General features: G+C 43.6%; 5 protein-coding genes across 5 annotated transcripts; 2 read left to right on the forward strand and 3 right to left on the reverse strand.

Annotated features, from left to right (window-relative positions):
• Positions 1-223: 223 nt before the first annotated feature.
• On the reverse strand, positions 224-1253 carry MELLADRAFT_67381 (uncharacterized protein; the record flags this gene model as incomplete). Its single annotated transcript, XM_007415783.1, has 3 exons — positions 224-580; positions 674-1053; positions 1085-1253. The coding sequence occupies 3 exons, from the start codon at positions 1251-1253 to the stop codon at positions 224-226; spliced, it is 906 nt and encodes a 301-aa protein (XP_007415845.1).
• A 1351-nt stretch (positions 1254-2604) lies between these two features.
• On the reverse strand, positions 2605-4939 carry MELLADRAFT_67382 (uncharacterized protein; the record flags this gene model as incomplete). Its single annotated transcript, XM_007415782.1, has 4 exons — positions 2605-3554; positions 3626-3797; positions 4191-4651; positions 4756-4939. 4 exons carry the CDS (start codon positions 4937-4939, stop codon positions 2605-2607), a joined length of 1767 nt encoding a protein of 588 aa, XP_007415844.1.
• A 7568-nt stretch (positions 4940-12507) lies between these two features.
• Positions 12508-14950, forward strand: MELLADRAFT_92837 (uncharacterized protein; the record flags this gene model as incomplete). Its single annotated transcript, XM_007415671.1, has 7 exons — positions 12508-12545; positions 12622-12652; positions 12718-12770; positions 12842-12881; positions 12954-13644; positions 13731-14701; positions 14786-14950. The coding sequence occupies 7 exons, from the start codon at positions 12508-12510 to the stop codon at positions 14948-14950; spliced, it is 1989 nt and encodes a 662-aa protein (XP_007415733.1).
• An 810-nt stretch (positions 14951-15760) lies between these two features.
• Positions 15761-18282, forward strand: MELLADRAFT_67385 (uncharacterized protein; the record flags this gene model as incomplete). The annotated part of the gene is made up of 5 exons (XM_007415672.1): positions 15761-16046; positions 16264-16347; positions 16430-16585; positions 16667-17962; positions 18053-18282. 5 exons carry the CDS (start codon positions 15761-15763, stop codon positions 18280-18282), a joined length of 2052 nt encoding a protein of 683 aa, XP_007415734.1.
• A 2243-nt stretch (positions 18283-20525) lies between these two features.
• On the reverse strand, positions 20526-21803 carry MELLADRAFT_92839 (uncharacterized protein; the record flags this gene model as incomplete). Its single annotated transcript, XM_007415781.1, has 2 exons — positions 20526-21262; positions 21332-21803. 2 exons carry the CDS (start codon positions 21801-21803, stop codon positions 20526-20528), a joined length of 1209 nt encoding a protein of 402 aa, XP_007415843.1.
• Between the last annotated feature and the right edge of the window lie 539 nt (positions 21804-22342).

Below are 22342 nucleotides of genomic sequence, written 5' to 3' on the forward strand. Positions count from 1 at the left end.
CAAGCTTTTGTTAAAGATTAAATCTCTCCAAATAAACATCATCTCCACGGTCACCTATCTCACATTGTGATATTGTCAACTTGTTATTTAGATGTGATTATTCAGGGGAATTCCGTAAAATGAATCCACAATGAAATTGGCTTTTATACGATCACAGCAGGATTGAAAAGAGAAACACAGCAAGATTGAGACACAAAGTACACAGACGAGCAGTACAAAAGTATCATTTTAATTTGGGGACCAGCATCTTCCAAATCATCTCGGAATCACTTTCCGACGAGTCACTCGAATGCGCTTGGTGATCTTGGTCTTCGGTATGCTCATTCTTGCTCGAAGAAGTATCCATCACGTCGAAGAAAGCGACCGTATCTGATATAGTGGATGGATTTTCAGTCTGAGAACCGTTTTTGCTGGTATCTAGATGCGAATGAGAGAAGGTGTCGACCGCTCCCTGCACACTCTTGGCTTGGGGAGATATATTTTCTGCGGAGGTTAATAAAATCTCAATGCAACCCTTGAAAGCTACGTAGTTTTCCATAAACATGGTGAATAGTTTGATGAATCCCTCTCGGTCTTCCACCTTTGAGTACAAACAGGATACGTGTCAGATCAATTGCGTTTGAGGGTATATTTGTGAGCTCAAGCACTCTGAAGAGATATGGAAACGGATTACCTTTTCCTTGGGCGTCGATACCTTGAAATACAGATTGATTTGCTTTGCGATGGATCCATATCTCAATGCTGTTTCACTCCGTGCCGGTAAGTCGTATTCCATTTTGGCCCCAGACACAATTTCACCTGACTGGAATTGGCCCCGAGCGAGCCTAGAGATTATCGAATGGATTTCTCCAGGTTTGAGGGTTTCTGAACTTAATAGTTTCTCACTCAATTGAGACAAGGCCTTGAAACGTCTTTGAAAGTTTTGTAAAGTATTTGACATCCAATGAAGCTCCCGAGCTGAAATGACCTCAGAAGGGATAGTTCTAGGAATTTGACGTGTTTTTGAGCGTGTTTGATCTGCGGTTGGACGGATGAGTTGAGACGCAACATAGACTTCATGATTGGCAGAGTAGAGACTACTTACGTGATTTGTGATTCACAACATTGATTTTTGCTTCTTGCATTACGTCATCGACTGCTCCAAAATCCTTGAATTTTCTTTTTTTTCCACGGGGCTGCTGTGTATCTGAAGGAGAAAGGGCTATTGAACCCAAAGAACCAGGTACTCTCGTCGGTTTGAATGAAAATGGCATGTTTGTGTTATATTGCGAAGTTGAGCGGGCAGTGCGGAAGGGAGAAGATTCTTTTAATGTCTGATTCTTTTTGGAATGGGAGTGTTGGTAGCCTACACCAAAGTCCAGCTCAATCAGAGGTTTTATGTCATCACAGATCGTTCGCCACCATTGTGAGATGTCTCCTGTGAGCGCTGAACTGGGTTACTCATATGTGCTTAGGTCTTGTAGTGTACTTTCACCGTAGACTCCCTTGTTTCCTCAGGGGAAACGATCAAACTCAGCTGAAACCTGCACAAAGCTCAACATGAGAAACGGTTCAAGTGAACCCAGCGATGAAATAGAACCGCTGATCGATGATCATTTGATCAGAATGCTCATGCGAACAGGTCGGCTGAGGCGGAGAGCAGACACAGCTTGGGTGAATATTCAGTACGACCCTTTGTAGAATCGTCTCCCGGTCAAGGGAACAAGAAAGTACCAAAACAGCTGGCGTTTATTACTCTTACATCAAGAGTACCACTTCAATGTAAGGCTTCTTTATTACTCTTACATCAAGAGTACCACTTCAATGTAAGGCTTCTCTTGTCAAGGACACAAGTTTTGATTTTATCTTTACGTACCCTATCTCGGATCCAAACGGATACACAGAATCCGAAATTGTTGTCGATGTATATGCAAGAACAGTTATCATTACTGAGTTTCTCATGAAAAAATCGCGCTACGCTTGATTGCAGGAAGCGGAAGACGAGAGTGACGGAAACATGATGATCACTCCGAGAAATAAAAAACAATTTGATCAAGTCTACAACAACGCGAGCATCTGAGCAAAAAAATCAAGAAGACTTAAAAGCCAATGATGTTATGTATGATATGTTATATTCCAATCTTGAATATAATGAAATTATTTATTTGAAGACAGGAGGCACCGTTATGAGTGCCCATGCGGTCGTCGAGTGATGTCACAGCTGGCATGGCAAGGAAGGGATGTTCTCGGATATAAGTTTCAAAAGCGGATGAAGACCAACAACGAATAGTTTTGATCGAATCCTTAATCAATCCGGCTTGATATAGGGCTGTAGCACCACCAGCGCGGAGGGAATGGCCAGAACGTGATCCTTTAGATGGATGTTCATTTTAGCGTTGAACAAGCTACGAGTCGAATGTGTAGTGGCTCAAAGGAACAGTAGGCGAAAAGAAGGTCGTCGAAACCGGCAGCAGCTGGTCCGACGCGATCCAGGTTGATTGTACAACTAACAGTAATTCTAGATTTGAACACACTAAGAGACATAATTAAAAGAAGAAAGTAGTAGAATGCCGTACTGGTTATACGCCTGATACACTTGAAGTAAGCTGATCACCAGAGATAGTACTAGAGATACTCTTTATCAGTGATCTTGTAGTTTCGTGACTTTGGTATTGGAATCTTGCTTATGTTTTGTGCAAGCCAGAATCCAGCAAAGTCGAGGAAGAGAGCTTTGGCCAAGTGATAGCGATTTAATTCACGCGGCTCCCATTGTCCCGCAGATAGAACAAGATCCTTCAGAAACTGAACTATGTATGACTGTGTTCTTCTCCAAACTGGGTCAGAAAATGAATGATTGAGCTTCATGAGTTCACTAGTTACAAGCAAAAAATTCACTGCCCGGAGAGTAGAAAAAACGTTTTTGTCCTTCGGGTATATCATCAGGCCCGTTACACCTGAGCAGAGAAAACTGACAAGTGGTTGAAGATTAGAATGCTCAATATCGACTTCGTTTCGCGCCTTCAAGAGTTCTCCTTTTTGAACTGTCAATCTGCTGACCATGTCCTGAGAAATGGCTGTACTTATGAGATTGTTGCAGGCCTCGATGTCGGCGTCCAAGGTGACAGAAGCCCATATACTCGCAAACGCCACTACAAGAGAGTATATCGACGCAATGAGTCGGTCCAAGTCTTTGATGCAACCACTAGACAAATTTGATTGGTTGTCTTGTATAGTCTTCTCTCGTATGTAAGCTAATCTTTTGTAATGATGCCAGCAGGAGATTGCGTTGAGTGAGGTTTGTGCAAGGGGAGGATTCGAGATTGTACTTGGACTCTGTTCCAAGATAAGTCGATTATTGCAGTCCATTCCAACCAATACCACAGCAGCCATCACGTAATGCATTCCCCGTTCAACAAATGTTGGGGTAGGGTTATGAAACATTCTGAATGTATCCCAGAGATAGCGTTCGTGGATTGGTATATCTTTAGGCGACTCATTTTGGTCAATTATGTCGAAGTCGAAGATATCTGGCTTGTACCAAGATGTCTGCTCACTTGCATAAAATAGTCTTCGATCTGAATTTGAACATAGATTATGTTGCAGGTCAGCTCAGAAAGCAGTCAGGTCTTGCACAAAATCTACATACTATCAGTTCTCTGACACCACATCCTAATCCCATGATCTTGTCGGCTGTCGAACGTCACAGCCTGAGGCAACACCTCTTCTGGATCAAAACTTACTGGTGAGCCGCGGACAAGAGCCTGTAATAAAGCAAGTGCGGCGCTGTGTATCTTCTTGACTTCTGCCGGAATGATTGCCTGCGTTTGTACAGACCGAGATTTGTAGAGATCAATGCGACATAACCAGAACGAGCCCAGTTTCGGAGTTTGCTGTGATTGGCGATGGGTGTAGCAGTCTTTCTCGGTGTTGGTGACACTGCACAGATGTAGTATTTTTCGGCTATGCAAAATGATTAGAATTAATGTCAAAAATGATTAAAAATGCTATGTTAATGCGTTCAAGATCGACTTCAGCTAGAGTTCGGTTAGTAGCAGTAGCCTCAAATTCGTGATAAAAAGGTCGAGAGGCAGTTTTCATCCGATCCAAGTGGCTTGAAACTTGTTGCTAGATAGCAAAAAAAGTAGATGAAGCAGTGTCGAATGGCTAAGTTCCATCAGAGGATCTTATGTAAGATGAGGAGCAAAACGTACAATGCTAGGAGGATCATCACACACTCCATCAGAAGGAAGATCAAAGCAAAGATCTTGGCTCAATGAATTTTCAAAAGCAGTCAAAGCCGCGCCATCAACTGAGTCCGCATCCAAAAGTACAGGCAAGGCACTATCTTCTACGTCGGGATCCGCGAAAGTGTGTTGTATGTTGTTTTTGACCGCTGGAGGAGTAGTAGGTTCCGGTCTGTCGGAAAATTTGCTAGACTTCAAGTTCTTTGTTCCTCTTGATTGATTCTGCGACTTTTTCCTCTTAGCTATGCATGAAGCCTTGAGAGTTGATACGCGCGACCGAGAGAGAGTGCGAGTATTCGAACTAGATGCGAGACCATTGTTGGGAAAGCGGAGAGACCGTCGCAAAGTCTTGTTTTTACTGGCCGTAAAAGTTTTCTTTGAAGCCAGAGCACTAGGACCCTGCTGGTCGACCAATCTACGCTTGATTTCTTACAGACAAAATGAAGGCCAAAAATACACCAATATAGTGTTAGAGAGGAATTGTGCGTGTTCATGTACGCGTTGTGTGAGTCATGAACTGTCACAAACTCACCTTTGATCTCAATTGCAACTTCGCTCAGAACAGCTGTCAGACATGAGTATAGAGATATCGACATGGGATGTTGTAACCATGTTCGTACAATTTGATCTATAGAGTCGAGGTCCTGCATGTAAGCCTGTGCACCTTCTGAGTCAGGAGTTCCGGAGGTATTTGTGCTGGTGCAATCAGTCGACATTTTGGCCATAGGCACCATGGAGATGAGGAGGACTTGGTGCTAGTAACAGTTTAATCACGAAGAAATCTATCATGAACTCTTGAAAGGGGTGATTTCTGTGATTTGACTCTGTTGTGTGGTCCTGGTCAGTGACTCCAGCTTGTCGGCAACTTTGATCATATACAGGTACAAAATTACATATATGTATGTACAAATATTTGTAAGATAGAATTAAAGTCCACACTTCATTCACCCGAGGACACTTTGAAGCTTGGGATCGACGTTGACCAAGACATTGTCTTAATGTTGAGGTATCACTATATCAGTGTATACATCTTCGCTACGAATACTTCTTCCCGACCATACTGATTGTTTCCCTTCTTTTTAGGATGCTTACCGAGTGTTCGAAAGATGCTTTCAACCCATCAGCTGGTATTCCTGATAGTTTGCTCCTCGTGGAGATGTACTACTCCCTGCACCCATCACTAAAAACTGGAATCCTCCTCAAAGTCCTAAAAAAGGAGTAGCTCGTTGGTTTGTCAACAAAGTGACTTAGTAAGGTGATATCTACTTATGTTCAAACTAAGCGTCACGGTCGGTTTTGATATCATTTTCATACATAACTCTTGAACACATCCTGAAGGGATTGACCAGCAACATCCTGCCGTACCTTTTTCATTTTTTCACCTGATCTGGTTGTGAGCTTGGTCAACTTCTAATTAAATTATGAGTTGTATCTGATTGGAACTGATTACACCCGGCCTCGGGAATGGCTGGTCACTGTTGTCTTCAAATTGGAGGGTTGTATCAAAGATTCAAGTGGATCATGTGCACCAACCCTCAGATCTCGTGTATTGATGAGCTCAACTTTTAGTTGAAATATTAAATAGTAAGTTCAACATTTCGTGAAATGTTGAACTCCTAATTATAATTCAAAAGGTCCAAGTCAAAAAGACGAGAAAAGATTGTGATTCAGATCACAATGTACTACAATTTCAAAGCACAACAATCGACGAGCAATCAAAATGTGAGCATACGAGATAAGGAAGCCACACATGAAATGTGAGTTCAACATTGATCATCAGTTCAACATTTCATGAAATGTTGAACTCAGTTCAATGGTCAACGCCAGAAAAGTGCTTAATTATGCCATCACAAATGTATTATGACCAAGAGCACGGTGAGGCTTTTCATACAGAGGTAGGGCACATGAGACACGGGGGCTAGGCTGCCTTGATATGGGGTATGTAATTTTCCCTGGATCATTGTCTTATCAGCGTTTACAAACAACGTATTTGAAGGAAAAATTACAACACAGTGAAGTCATGATCATCAACTAATAACAAGTTTCTGACTCCTCGGGCGTCAAATCGTCATACACGGGCAGTTTGTAGAGTGGGAATTTTGGGTCAGACACAGGCGAATCGCGACAGCGCTCGGATACATCTAAGTACATAGCCAGGGCAAGATCATATTTCCTGCAAGTCACATGTTCCCACTCCGAAGGGACTCCTTCTCCATTGTCTTTGGGGAAGAGAGCCTTTGATATGCATTTCAAAACGTAATCACTTGCGCGTTTCCAAACAGGCTCGTCAGAAAATTCAACATTGCACATTCGACCGGTGACAAGGCAAAGTTGAATGAGTTCGGTTTTATTTGATCTCCCGGTGTCGCGGCGGTAAGTGAGGAGCCCCTTGAAACCAAGTGAAAGGAAAGCAACCAGGGGTGTTAAGGCTTGGGATCTGAGTGCCACCGTTGAAGCCACTTTATGGAAGCTTGCATCAATGTCGCTCTGTGAGTTACGAAATTTCTGAGTTTGTGTTTGGTGATGGTGGTGGGCTCGGATGACTGCAAGCGCTTCAATACAACCGTAAACCGAGTCCACTAATTTGGTAAGCTGTTCGATACAGGTCATCTCGATAGTTTGATTGCGCGATGCCTTATGTTGAGCCTTGGATTGAAGGTTTTGATAGTGCACGGCACATTGAAAAGAATCCTTGACCTCGAGGAAAGGTAGATTGCACTCAGTGAAATCGTGAAGGGGGGGGAGGGGTCCGGCTTCTGAGCCCACTAAACTGATTGCCGCTAATACAAATTTACCAGCCATCTCGAGGCGATGTTTGGTCGGGTTTCGCATGAGTCTGAATGAGTCGCAAAGTCTCTTCTCTAGTTCATCGCTGCTTGGAGATTTCTCGGATTGAAGGTCGATGTAGTTCCAGTTGAATACACGGTCTTTGCCCCATGGTGATTCGCATCCTGCAATGAAGAAATCTTTCGCTGGGAGGTAGCAAAGCATAGTTGATGTAGGATAAGCGAGTGGTAAAATGAATTTCAGGTTCATCAAGAGGAAACTTACTTTGGTCTCGAGCTACCCATTGACTTAGCTTAAAGTCCTTGCTGAAATATAGAATTTCATTTCCTCGAGTTCTCTCGAGGGGGTCATACGTCGTCATGCTAGCAGAAATACGAGCACGTAACATGCGTGAACATGCTTCATAAAGTAGGACACAGTCTTCTGTTGTTTCTTTTTTGGATCGGATCGAGGAGCATTGGATGTCAATCTTGAGGTTGTCAGGATCAATCCAGAGGCCGTCCTTTTGATGAGGGAGATTGTTGGAAGATGATGTGGTTGTAATCTGAGTCAACTGCGATGGGATAATGCTGCCGGTTTGGTCATTCTCGGGGGTCTGTAAGGTGGTCTGTACTATGTCAGAGTTCAATGGGAATACAGGGGGCGTTGGACACCGTGGCCCGCGGACGATTATCTTTCTGATTCGCGGTGGTGTAGGATTATCTAGAGAGGTTGAAGTCGGATTGTCATTTGTTTGCAGGACAGACCTGTTCAATTCCGGAAAGACGGACGGACGAGATGTTGATGGTCGAGCAGGAGATTTTTGGGTGGTGGAAGATGCAGGTAGTGGGGTCATTGTCGAATCCGGAGTGACCATTTGACAGTTGGAGGTCTTGTTGAGAGCAGCGGGGGCATTGTTACCTGGATTGATTAAAAACTTTTCAAAAGTTGAGCAGATCTGCTCGGCTCTCATGATGATTAGACCATCCAGTGAGTCGGACCAGTATGCCGTGTGAGCTCGAGCGCTCTGGATCCATTTCGGAAGAAGTCCACTGGCGCCAAACTCGCCTTTACGAAGCTTATCTTCGATCACTTGGCTTCCTATCACGTTGGTCAACTGGCCATCAAGCTCCTGCCAGAGGCCCTCGTCTTCAATAAGGTCGAGTGGGGGTAGAAGGTAAGGCCGACCAAAAAATTCAGCAAACTCGTCATTGGGTTGACCCACGCGGATCGAAGATTCCAGAGACTCGAGATGAGTGATTTTATCAAGTACAGTTTGGATTCCTTTTGGTAACGCGAGGTGTGGAGTACTTGAGGCTGATGAAAGCGAAGCAGCCGGTAAATCAGAAGACGTGTTGGTCGCAGTCGGAGCGGGTGGTGATTGGGAACAGTCCGGCGATTTAGAAGCGCTGGCTAGTGGTTGTAGCCAGGGCAACGTGATTGAAGCGATTAGGTATTCCTGGATACGATGGAGTGTCGGAATGAGTAACCTGTCACCACTGACAGTCCAGATAGCTTGATCACGGAAGTGCTTGATGTATTCAAGGATCGAGTCGAGCCCATATTCACCAAGCTCAAGGAGTTCCTCGATCTTGTCGTCAGGTAAGACTTTTTCAAGGAACTTTTTCAAATTGTAAGTTTGGTCTTCTGGGTCGTCAGGGGATGTATCCAAGGCCGGTCGCTCGAGGAAAGCTATAGTGAGTGGATGGTTCCACGTTGCGATTGGAATTGCTGATTGGTAAGTAGCCAAGATTGTGATGGTAGAGATCAGATTCTCAACTTCAGGATCTTTGCCATAGACAGGGGCAGGTGGCGGAGGAGAATCATCGCGTAGGATGGAGGTGGGTCGGCTTGTTTCGGATGAACCCGCAGTGTTGACTGCGTCTTCCGTACTGATCTCAGGAAGTGGTGGCAGAGGAGGATCATCGCGTAAGATGGAGGTGGGTTGGCTTTTTTCGGATGAACCCGCGGTGTTGGCTGTGTCTTCCGTACCGATCTCAGCAAGTGCATTGTTGATTTCTTTTGGTGATGCGACATCTGAAGGACTTGAGTCTGAGATAAGTGAAACAGCCGGTAAATCAGAAGATGGATTGGTCCTAGCCGGAGCGGGTGATGATGGGGAAGGGGTCGACATTTCAGAAGGGCTGGGTTGTGGGATGATCCAAGGCAACCTGATTGAAGCAGTAAGATGATCCTCAATACGGCGGAGCTTGGGAATGAGTGATCTGTCACATTGAACAGTCCAGACTTCTTGATCACGGAAGGTCTGGATGTATTCGAGGATGTAGTCGAGCCCACATGCACCAAGCTCGAGGAGTTCCTCAATCTTGTCGTCAGGTATGGCATTGTCTAGGCACCTTCTTGCATAAAAGGCTTGATCGGCTGGGTCGTGACGGAATAGATCGAAGGCCGGTCTATGGAGGAGACCCACAAAGAGACGATTGTTCCATGTAGCTACTGGTAATGTCGATGGGTAAGTAGCCAGAACTGTGATGGAAGAGATCAGTTTGTCGACTTCTGGATGTTTGCCCCAGACAGGGGCAGGTGGTGTAGGAGAATCGTCGCGGAAGATGGAGGTAGCCGGCGAAGAGGGTCGGCTTTTTTTTGATGAATCCTGGGTGTTGGCTTCAGCTTCAGTCATCTGGGATATCGTACGTTTATTGAGTGAGGGTTTGTTTGATTTCTTGATGGTCGCTAGGTTTGCTGAGGCTACTGTGTCTTCAGTTGACTTCTTGTTCATCATAGCGAAGCGGTGTGAGTATCGCTTGACGGGCTTGGTGTTCTTGGTAAGTTGTGGGAGACCTTGATTCTTCTGAGTCGTCGTGGGTGTATCATCACGCGGAGAAGCACTCCTCGAGGTGGGCGTTGGGGATATGGCGCGATGAGTGGAGGGCTTCAATTCCATCTCCTCGTCCGCAGAAGCTGAGTCGTCATCTGAAATTTCAACCCAAGTGAATGCACCCGGCTCGTTTGTGAATGTCTTCATAGCTAGGTCTGGAAAGGATCAGAGTTGTTATCAGGACTTTCAGTTCAAGGTGAGGCAAGAGGAAATGTGGACGTACCGTTGCCATCTTTTGCAATTGCGCAGGCCACTGCCTGCCACGCTCTCATAAGGGGAGCCGACATAGGTGCGTTGTGTATCATTATGTTGACCAGATTGAATTGTCGCACTAGTTTTACAGAGTATTCGTTTTCTGGAACATTCCGGATTGGTCGCTCGGAGTTGGGGTAGGCTTGGGAGGTAGCTGAAGGCCAATCCTTTGGGACGAATAGCTGCGAATCGGAACTACCTGGCGACGCAAGAGGTTCCAGACTATGAGTACAATCTGATGAAGACACGCCTTCAGAGCCGCCTTCAAGGAAGACTTACCGCTCATAAACTTTCGTAAATTGTTTCTGATTGAGGCATCCATCGGGGCTTCAACACAAGCATTGTCCTGCTTCTTTGAAAAGGTATTTTGGTTGTTGTCGCTGGGAGTCATTATGAAGATGAGATGAGAAAAGAGCCAGAAATAAGGATTTGATGTGGATATAGATTGAAAAGTGAGACAACGATAAATCTCCAGAGGTCAGAGTGAAGGTAGAAAACGAGGGTGAGTTTTGAAAACAGCGTACCTAAACAGAGAAACCGCCTGAGGATCCTCAGCTCTGGATAAACCGGCAGGTTTTCGTGATGACGGTAGACAATATGATACTCTGAGAGTATCAAAATATTGAACTTTGTTGATCGCATGCACAAGCTGGATTGGAGTTCAACATTTGATGAAATGTCGAACTGTTGAACACATTCAAACGACAAAAAACAAGGAGCAATCAAAGACAATGTGAAAGAACGACAGATGAGAAGAAAAAATGAAATAAGACAGACCAAGCCACCAAAGCTCGGAAGAGACAGAGGATGATTGTAAACCATTAAAATACGTAGCAAGTTCAGCATTTCCTGAAATGTTGAACTCCAAAGCGTGAATATTTGATGATCAGAGGCATAAGCTGCATTGGAGTTCAACATTTCATGAAATGTTGAACTCCAACATTGAACATACTCCGAGAAACAAGTGATCAAGACCAAACCAAAAACCGTGAATGGTGGTCTTTGAATACTAAGAAATCAGAAATGTGAAAAGCAGGAATTGATATATCTGTCAGTGTCTCATCATGACTGTACACAGAAGTTTCCAAGAGTCTTCATCGTACATCTATCATATATAAACTGGCGCACAAGACTTGAGTCACTCGGTACTGCATTTCTTCTCATACTCCAGTTTGACAACAGCGGATCAATCAAAAAGAAGTAAAGTCGGATCAACATCAGTACAACACAAGTGGGATCTACATTGGATATCTTGATGCAGCCTTCAAATAATCACAGAATTTGATGTATATATATAGATCTTCAAAGAAACTAATTCGAAACACGAGCGGTATGTTTGGCAAGGATTTCCCTGATCAATTTATCAACAGAATTAATTAAAGTGACTATATATCTCTCGATAGAGATATATCAAAACTTACTTATGATATTTGCCCAATGCTTGAACAAATCCGACATCAAGAATAGCCCCGTCAAACATCTTCTGATGGGAGACCAACAAAGCATTTGTACATCTTAAACGCTCGTCAAGGTGTTGGCGATCGGCTGGTGAAAGGTTTGGGTTCCGTAGCAGAAGCTGTATGCTCTCAATTGACTCGTGAGACCCTCGGAGGTAAGAAGTAGCATTGTTGAGGGCCTCGTTGGCATCATCTTGAATATTGAGGATTTCATTAACCTCCGCTTGGTTGAGATACTTGTACGTGTTGACAAATTGTTCAATATCTTCGGCCGCAAGGCGGTACTGACGGTTCTTGAGGTTCGGATATCCATCACTAATAATTATTATACGTCTCATTTGCTTCAGCATGGTATGGATATGCATCTTGTTGTATTTAATGAAGGATCCTACACGTGAGATTTCCCCGTCACCTGCTTCTTTAACAATAAGACTCTCTTGCTGAAACCAAATACTACGACCAACTAGGTGGTGAGTAAACCTTCAAGTGGTTTAGTTTTTTCTGATCTTATTACTTATTATACTTTATCGCTTTTAGTCAGTTTCCCTGATGTTCTCTCTCAAATAACCCTACAGAAGGTAGGAGTTTGAATTTGCTTTAGAATGGCAAATAATTCTGATGAAGAGAACCAACTGATCGCACAGAACCCCCAGGCGTGTTCTCACATTAATCCTTTTATCATTTGAAGTAATCTATTCACTTTCTCTTCACCCAATCCAGCGCATCTCAATAGATCAGCCTGACTCGCTGCGGTGATCTTACGAAAATACAGTCCAAGAGACATAGAATGATGTGAGGACATTACAAGAAGAACAGTGAGCTGTTTGGTCACTGACACCTAAATTATTACGTAAGACTTTAGTCAGCATGAAAAACGTTTGAGCTACCCGGATAGAACTTACCTTTCATTGTATCCTGATTCTAGTGTTTCTATTCAAACTTTACAAACTTACCATTCCATTCAGATCCGATGGTCAAACGCGCTGCTGAGAAAGAGCTGACTGATAGGTAAGCACTCCCTCTTATTCACATAGACGCGGTGATATCAAGTATGAATTTCTGATGGTCTTACTACGAACATAAGAAATTGGCAAGAACGAGAGGATGGTGAAGTGGTCAGCTTTCAATATGACTCAAACCCCTTCACCCTTCTGATTTGTATTTGTTACCTATATTTTAGCTTGAGGAGGGCCCCATGACTGTAGCGGCCCCTCAGGTCATCAAGAGACGTCAGTAAGTCAAAATGCATCCTTGTTTTAGTTAAATTCACGAGCTACGACTGATTCCTGATGTCCCAACAACAGGATCAAGCCTCTTCCCAAATCCAAGGCTGCTGCTTCTACAGTGAGTTCTTCAAGAGCATTGTTCAAAATAGCGCAGACTCATTGCTAATGGAATATCTTATCCCAAACAAAGCCCACGATCTCTCCTGCGCCTTCAGCTTCAGCCTTCGGTTCTAGCGCCACTCGTAATCCATTCGCAACCTTGAACCTCCCCACGTCTTCGAGTCCATTCAGTTTCGATAGCATTACTCCAGCTAACAAGGCTCCAAGTCTATTCGGCAATACTCCTACTACTACTACCACCAGCTTGTTTGGTAGTTCTTCGACCTCGTCTACGTCCTTATTTGGAGCAACACATGTTTGTAATAATTTCACTACCGAGTCTTCAAGCACCGGAACCACTCCAAGCAGCTTATTCAATAATTCCCACACCTCCATCTTCGGATCAAAGCCCGATACTCAGATCTTAACTTCAAGCGCCAAGCCATCAACTCAGGCGCTCACCACCTACTACACCGCATTGCGCGGTCTTAATTTATCGGCAGTCGCTGCCCTAGAGCGAGTAAACAACGCTGATGCATTTGAGAATCTCGATCAGGCTCTCAAACGACTTATAATTGCTTACAACAAGCAAAGAGATATCATTGTCAAAGACTTCGAAGCCCAGGGTGGCAGTCCAGCTGAAACAAATAGCACCAAGAATACGAAGATCACAAATGAACCCAGTGATAAGGATTCGTCAAGCTCGGTCTGCTCCGTTTCAAGTCCGTTTACTGATACGTCTCCACCTCAAAAACAAAACAATGTAGCCCCAGCACGTGAATGTACGTATTAAATTTTCAGTTTGATCATATCAACTCATCCAGCAACTGACTTGAGTTTTCTTCCTTGGCCTTTCGCCTTTCTAAAGCTGGTCTGAAAAAGAATGAAGCTGGCACTGGAGCTACTGCGAGTCATAAGGCGGCCTCAAGACCAGGTGCATTTTCGACGGCTGCACCAGCTCGCCCCTCCCGTCTTCGCTACGAAATAGAACAAGACATATCTAAACCGCAATCATCTGTCAACAAAGAAGTCGCGACTGAACCTAAACAAACATTTACCCCCTCTTTTGCAACAACCTCTGCGGTTCCGTCCAGTTCACTTTTCAGCTTCAAACCCCAAGGCGATGTTGGATCTCTAACTACCCCCAAGAGTGATTCCACTGTTACCACAACAACATCTTTTTCTACAACCTCGGTGTTCCCCACTTCCAGCACTTCATTTTCCGCATTTGGTGGCAAATCTACCGTGTCAAATCCCTCGACTAGCCAGACCTTTCTCTTTGGCTCCACGCCTCCCAATCCTCTAACTGGAAGTGCCACACCTGCGAAACCATCCTTTGAATTCGGGTGTGGTATGTCGGGAAGCCCGGGTAGCAATCCTGTCGGTTTCGGAGGGTTTGGTTCTGTTAAGCTCTCACAACTCACTCCACCCAAATCAACTGGTTATAATCCGGTTGGCTTATCATTTGGAGCAACAGTCAGTCCGCCAGTATTGACCACAAAAGACGAATCACCCAAGCCCGTTGCTGCTGTATCCGTGGCATCCAATGACTCCTTACCAGCTTCAAAAGCATTCGATGGAGTGACAACAGAACATGTAGGATCAACTGAAGGTAGTTCTTTCGCTGATCCAGCAACTGATACGAATGAAGAAGCAGAAGATACTTTGTTAGAGACCTCAGGTCGAGTCTATGGTTTCATCAATAAGCGTCAAGAGGATGGCAGTATGAAGAAGCAATGGGTAGGTTTTGCAATGTCCACCATTAAAATTAATAAACATCGTGAAACTTCGAAGACCCGTATACTGGCTCGTAGTCAGACTAATACTAAGATTATTGTGGTATGTCTCCCAATTCTTCTTTGCCTTCTTCTACTTCTCTTTCAAAGGGTTTTTTTGCTGATCTTTGATGATTGAAATGTGTAGAACTTTAATATACATAAAGAATTAAAACCTATATTTACTGAAACGGCAATCTCATTTGTAGGATTCGAAGGTTCTAAACCGCAATCTTATATGATTAGATTAGGAACTGAAGAGATGGCAAAAGAATTAAACAACAAGATCATAGAGGTACTAGAAGGGCTGTAAAAATGACAAAACAACAGAAAAAAAAGTTGGAATCAGATTTTGATATCACTGATAAGAAAAATCAACTACAAATTAATATTGTATCCCTCTTTGTGAGGATTTAGACCAAAAACAATAGAAAAATGATTGGCAAGAAGGCGGAGTTGTAAATATAAAAATTTCTGCACAGTGGTAAGGTAAGTGAATATGTTCAGATCCAAGTGTTTCCACGATGCTGGAAAAGTAGCCCTTTGTATAATCAATGACTTTTGAAGTCGAACAATGAAGATCATATGTGGCTAGTAGTATTTCAATTGAAAGTCCTCCAACACATCTTAATCTGTTTTTAGCTGATATTACAACTCAATGACCAGCTCCTAGTTCACGTAGCTTTCTGATATTGTTTTAATACCTTATGGAATGTGTGTACATAGATCCATTTCTTATTTTTATACATAAAGGCGAGTTGGAAGGACTTGATTCCTTATGGCCATATTCTTTTGAAATGGTTATGTTCATATGAACACAAAGAGATATCTGTTTATCGCTTGAGTAGCGTTACGATAAACTGCTGTGATCCTTAGTCATTGAGAGTGATCCCAGGTGTTCTGAAGTCTTCAGTCACTATCCAAAAAGTCTGGAACAGACTACATGGTATGTGGTGCCCCCAGGATCGTCGAAAGGGTAGTCCTCTCGAGATTTGTTGTGTGTATGTACGTCCTTCCAAGGTCTGTGATTCACTTCCCATTCAAAAAATAGATAGGGTAGAAATTTGCCGTGGGTGTGCGGTTCTTGAAAGGACAATCACTGTGGTCACGTGTCGAAGAAGACATGTTTGGTCAAACAATCCAAATGCTCGAGCATCGTGAGTTCCTTTCATCTTTCGACTTGTGCTGCTCTCCAACAAGTGTGACTCGTGCTGTCGTTCATGTCAAAAGAACAAGATTCCATCATTTACAGCTAACCCAAGTCCTTCACCCGATCATCAATTCTCGCTCCTGCTTTCGTAAAATTCGTGACTCCTTGTCTTCTCTCTCTACAACAAACCAGAAAATCTTGACAATGTTGAGCGCTCATTCTTCTAGTGGGTCAAGCTCTGAATACCAGGACGCAACAGGTAAACAAAACCTCAATGTGATATCTAAACCTGATGTCTTTCTGAGTACCTTTTTTCTGCTTCAAGAAAACACGTTGAAAGTTGTCCTTCAAGAGGACATTCGACCATCTCCAGAGATGAACCACGAAACCAAAAGTCAGGACGTTTTTGGAGCAATTTACTAGTCTGCTTGAGTGCTAACCATATCCTGGCTACCCATTTTGTACCCTGCCAAAAGCGACTAATCCAGATACCAAGAATTGCACGCGCTACCCTGAGGCATCAGCCAATGACAAAGATGCGCTTCCAAATGCCAATGAGGGTGTGTAGGATTTAATTTCCGTGTCATTTTTATAAGTTCATCACTGATTTGATAAATTTGCCACCTGGCTTTCTTTGTATAGATCTGATGGAAATAATTGACTACGAAAAGAGGAGTCGCTGCGGCCTCGGCCATCCTCACCGACCAGCTTTGGTCGACATGCCGGGAAGTTTTCCAGAGTTTGCCGATAAGATGTTTGCCACTCACATCAAGCTTGAAGATGGGCCCTTAGCATCAGGTCGGGTCCTTTCCCTTAGCTTTATCTCATCTTTGTGATTACAGTAGCTTAATGAATTAATCCAACTTTCACCACTCATAGCTGCGAACGAGAGATCTCAATCACCACCACCAAACTCTACTTTTGAAGCTAGCGAGAAAAGCCCTGAATTCAGATCTTTATCACCAACTCGTAGCCTAAATGATTCTACTTCTCAAGATGTCAATTTACTTCGACAATCACACGGGCTACAGGGCTCTGTTGATGGAGCCGAGAGAAGACGTCTATCTAGATCTCCCTCACCCACCCGTAGCGTACAATACCAGCCTTCTGCATATGTTGATCGACTTCAATCACTACATCCAAGGCAAGGGTCGGAAACTGAGGTTTTCCGTAGCTTACAGATTTCCACTTCTCCAGATGGTAGTCTACGTCAACGATCACACGCGCTACAGAGCTCTGCTGGACAGAAAAGACGCCAATCTAGATCTCCCTCACCCACCCGTAGCGTACAATATCAGCCTTCTGTTTACGTTGATCGACCTCAATCATTACAACCTAGGCGTGGCTCGGGGCTACAGAGCTCTGTTGGCGGAGCTGGAAAAAAAAGACGCCAATCTAGATCTCCCTCACCCACCCGTAGCGTACAATATCAGCCTTCTGTTTACGTTGATCGACGTCAATCATTGCAACCTAGGCGCGGCTCGGGGCTACAGAGCTCTGTTCACGGAGCTGGAGAGAAAAGACGCCAATCGAGAACTCCATCACCCGTTCGTAACTTACAATATCGGCGTTCTGGATATGTCAGTCGACTTCAATCACTTGAACCAAGGCGCGGCTTGGAATCCGCGGCTTTTCGGGCCCGCAAGGAAGGAGATCAGATTCAATCATCGGCGCATAGCTTTCAAAAACCTGTTTCTGCAGCTGCCGATCGCCTTCAATCACGCCATCTAGGGGAGTATGAAATTCAATCCAGCAATAAAAGACCCAGATCTCCATCAGTAACTCGTAGCTTCCAAAATTCTCAATTTAGCTCTCCATCACCGATTCATAGCTTACAATATCAACCGTCTCGATACGCCAATCGACTTCAACCACTTCAACCACTTCAACCAACGCGCGACTCGAGATACTCAGATTTGGGAGCCCGCAAGAATGGAAATCAGACTCAATCATCGTCACATAGCTTTCAAAAGTCTGTCTCTGGAGCCTCCAATCACCTTCAATCACGCTATCTAGAGAAGCCTCATTTTGAAGCCAGCACCAATAGGAATCCGTATAATTCCTCGCCTCCTCCGAATGTTGCAAAGATACTTCAATCTCGATCACCACCGCCACACATCAAAGAATCTGCATCTGTAGCTGGTAGTATAAACGGTGAAATCATAGAAAAACAAGGTTAGTTCTCTGTGATTGAGTGATTCAGTAATTTTTCATACATCTGTCAATAACCTCCCAACGATCTGTATCATCTGACCCGAATCACAGACAAAGCTGTAGCAATGGCATCCACCTCAGGCTGCCAATGCAGACTCTCCACCACGCGAGCTATCTTGGCCAGTGGACTTCCCCCGCTCGAACTTTTGCTCAAAAGTAACATATGCGATGGTCAGTTATACAAGGAAACTGCACAGATCTTCTTCAGAATGTTTGATGAAGTAAGATTGGTGCAAGATTGTGATGAACACGTTCAAAGCTGTCCAAATTTTGTGATCTGATCTTCAATACTCTGTCTTTCTCTCTGGACCCATCCAATGTATATATTTCCCCTGGGACCCTCAAACTATTGAACTGAAGTCTTTTCCTGAATGTATTGTTTTATATGTCTCTTGAAGCTACTTCAAACTTTTCAAACCTCGTCTGTATATATTCTCTCTTTACCGCTGAATCCTTAACTGTAAATAGTTTCCATCATTCCCGAGCTATTGAGATCTTCACTCTGAATACACGCTTTACTCTTTAGTCGAGGAGAGGTGGGCACTCTCGCCACAGATGCTGAAGCGCAAGATTGGAATAATCTTGAGATTAAAAAGAGTTGCAGAGATACCAATAGTATCGACATATATACAATTAGAAACAAATAGATTACAAAAAAATTCTGATTTGGAAAATTACAACTGGAATATACTGAAAATGGAAAATAATCAAAACAAAAACAAAGTCTGATTGTAGTCAAGGATGTTGACCTTTTTGCAAAGATGAATAGAAATTGAAAACAAATAAAATCAAACCGAAAAGCCAAGAAGTGAAAAATTGAAAGCCTAGTTACATCCCAACTACATCGGTTTTGAACCGCAGTGCATTCTACTCGGATTGAGGCAAAAGGGAACGTTGCAAAATTTCAGCATGATGTTTTTTTTCCCTGTCGAACGCTACTAAGCGGCGTTTTCGAACCAGAAGAGTGCCGTTGGTTAGTGTACATCTATTCAATTCTAGTTTCCGTTGATCTGAGGCATAATCACATAGGCAGATGTGGCACAACCCTACAGATCAGGAGGTAAAGTCTTTCACATTTAGATCTGATGTCCATGAAAGGGGATATCAAGCAGCTCATTGCGCGTAAACGAATCACCCATCCAGACTTACCTTTCATTAACCAGTGCGGATCACAAATTCAGTCTTCCCTTTCACCCATCAATCATCCCTTTGACCAAATGCGCAGGTCACTGCTGCGCTCTTTTTGGCAGAGCAAACACATTTGGCGCAGCAAATAGGAATATCAAGCATATATAAACTCGAGCGTGCGTTCGCTACTCTTAACTTTTTCCATCATTCGAGGAATTCGCATAATTGTCTTCTGAAAACTCACGCATCTTCAATAAAGAAATTAGATAGATAAGATAAAACTGTACGTGTCTTTCAAAGCACTCTGATCAAGTTAAAATTTGCTGACATCTGTCAATGTAATCCTTGTCAAACTCTTGGAACCAACAGGAGAAACCGGATTCTCAAGAAGGATGATATCACAAATGGCGACACTCTTATTATGGCAAGAAGCAAACATCCGGTTAGAAAGAATAGAGGATCAACTTCACCAGCTTACCGTAAAGCAAGAACAACTAAATGAACTGCTCCGTGAAACGGCATCTGATGTATTACAAAATGCGCGTTCATTGTCGTCTATTCAGTCAGCTTTAGTCACTCACATCAATCATCTCAGTCAAGAGGTCGATAACATGACTGAGTAAGTTAAACTCTCCCACCCTGGAGAAATCAGATTGTATAGCTACTGACGTTTCCACCAAAATCGACAATTGATAATTTAGAACTTTGACTGCACATGATGAAACAGCACAATCGGTAGTTGGAGCGAGCTCTACATCACAATCCACTGCAGCTCCGGTGGTAGCTCCTCTGATAAGGATGTTTTTCTGCGCATGTCTTGCGATAGGTCTTATTGTGTCTTTTCGTCTCGGTGGATCTTTGCTTCCCTTGTTTTAACTTGATTTTATATTGTGTTTATTTTGATGTCTTTGGAATTCGAGGTTCTTCTGCGATCAAAATGTGTGGCGCCGCTTTGGATAAGTTACTATTAAAATACTAAAATAAACGTGGTTGAACTAGTACTGCTTGTAAATAGAGAGATTGTCCAAATCGATGGTTTTGAGATATTGGTCTTGTAGGACTTCAACAAATTCGAATTATCTTGACAGCAATTTCTTTTTACAAAACAAAACCATCAACAAAGACTCGCATATGCAGGTTCAGAAATGGATGGTAAACAACAAAATGATCGATCGCCACGACGAGAATGAGTGAGGAGTAGCACGATCAGAAGAACAGGGGGAATCTTGAGATACAATCATGAACAAATCTCAAAGATAATCTTGCAGAGAGAACTAGCTTAATGTAGGTCGCACAAGGCTAGTACGAAGTCACACAATTGATAAAACAGGCCATCAAGTTGAGATTGATTGAAATTAGTAGCGAACAAAACAGGATAGATATAAAGAGCTCGAATCTAGAAATCGTCTTGCCAGATACCCAACTTGAGAGCGAGCGCTTTCATTTTTTTATGGGCCTGTTCTTTATAGCCAGTTAATACAGAAGATTGGTGAGTGACCCAGTCTTCTTCCGACATCTCTGATCGCAAGGCCTTAACATTATCCAATCGATTCACCAGTGCCTGAGAGATCTGACAAGCACATCCAAAACGAGTGATCTCAGCATCTTCTGGCGCGACTTGCATCGCATCGGCGTTGAAAGTCTTCGACGCCGTTGTTTGATGGTGGACTTGCGAGTTCCATATCATCTCGATAACTCCATCTGATGCTTCTAGATTAACGTCTACATTATAGTCATTGAGGACAAATCGACCCCCCATGATCGTCCCCCTTGGTGCTGTTTTGCCTCGCTGGTATAGACGTCCAGATGCTCGATCGACCAAGCCAAACAAGCCGAACACGTATTTTGAACAGTCTTTATCCTTATGCTTTTTATTAACAAACTGATCACAAGTAACAACAATGTTGGAGCCAAAGACCTTTGCGTTGGGAGAGACATAAAAAGACTCGCTTGCCCAAGAAGGCGCATTGGTTCGAGCAGCAATTGACGCATTGGACTCAAATGCGTGGAGTGATAGGCCGCTAAATCTTTCTGCCATGAATGATTCGATTTCGGGAAGATTGCCTTGTCTTTTCAAATCAGCCTCCATCTTGCGCAGGTCAGCAGATGTTGCTTGATTCCACGTATAGTGACCTGTTGAACATTGAAGTTTGGTAAGCAAGACTTGTATGTTATTTGAACAAATTTTCAGCCGGAACTCACCTCCTTTGACCTCAGGATCATATCCTGGCCGAAAGCCAGCGGCATACATCCGACCGAACTTGCGAGAGCTTCTCCTTCCCCGATAAGTAGCTCCGTTGGTTTTCACTTCGTTCCGTGCTTTGGCATGCTGGTAGATAGTGCTGATCGAATGATTGTACGAGTCAAAAACAGCATCGCTTGCGTTGTTCCTTTCGACAAATCGTACAACAAGTAGAAGGTCGCAGGTATCGGCATCGAGACAGACCACAGTTCCATATTCTAGACTGAGGCGAGGCTTCCCAAACACACGCCCTTTCTTGAGGAATAGAAATTTAGATTCTGGAGGTAAACCGTACTTCTGGGTGAGCTCAGCCAGCTTTGCAGCTCGAGCATTTGGTAAGTGGCGGTCGGGTCGGTCAATCTTATTTCTCTTGGAACGGTTAAGACGAGATCTGATGGTGCTTGCCGACTTCTTCTTGTACTTGACATCCATCCCTAATCATAAAAATACAAATGAAAAGGAGAACCGTTATTATACTCCTTGCTAGCTTCTGAGTTCTGCGTCGCGATGATCTAGGGTCCGAAGCATGCAAGGAGGTTTTAAGGAGTTCCAGCTCAAGCAGTAAATGTATGAAAGAGTGAGTAATTGAGTTGTGATGAAGCAGAGGAAGGTTGAGATGTAGCTTTGAATGTGATGAAGAAGTGAGGACTTTGAAGCGATTATGAAGAGGATGAAGTATGAAGTATTGGCTGTCCACCAAAGATCAGATGATCAGTGAGATGAACAATATGGGATTTGAACGACGTGGGTGGAGGAGCAAATAGATTTTTCAGCCACGAAACAGGGGGCGCCGGTTCCTGGGCGCAAAGGTACTATTTTTCTGGCACATATCTGTTGCATCCACGCTGCCTTGAGGTTTCAGATGACTGATCAGGACATCTGCTTCACAATTCAGGGATCGAATGTGTATTTGTCCAATGCTTCCTTCTGATCAGGGTCGATGTAGCGCACTGATTTGGTACCAGCCTAAA

Source organism: Melampsora larici-populina (genome assembly GCF_000204055.1).
Source record: "Melampsora larici-populina 98AG31 unplaced genomic scaffold MELLAscaffold_53, whole genome shotgun sequence".
Classification (NCBI taxonomy): domain Eukaryota; kingdom Fungi; phylum Basidiomycota; class Pucciniomycetes; order Pucciniales; family Melampsoraceae; genus Melampsora; species Melampsora laricis-populina.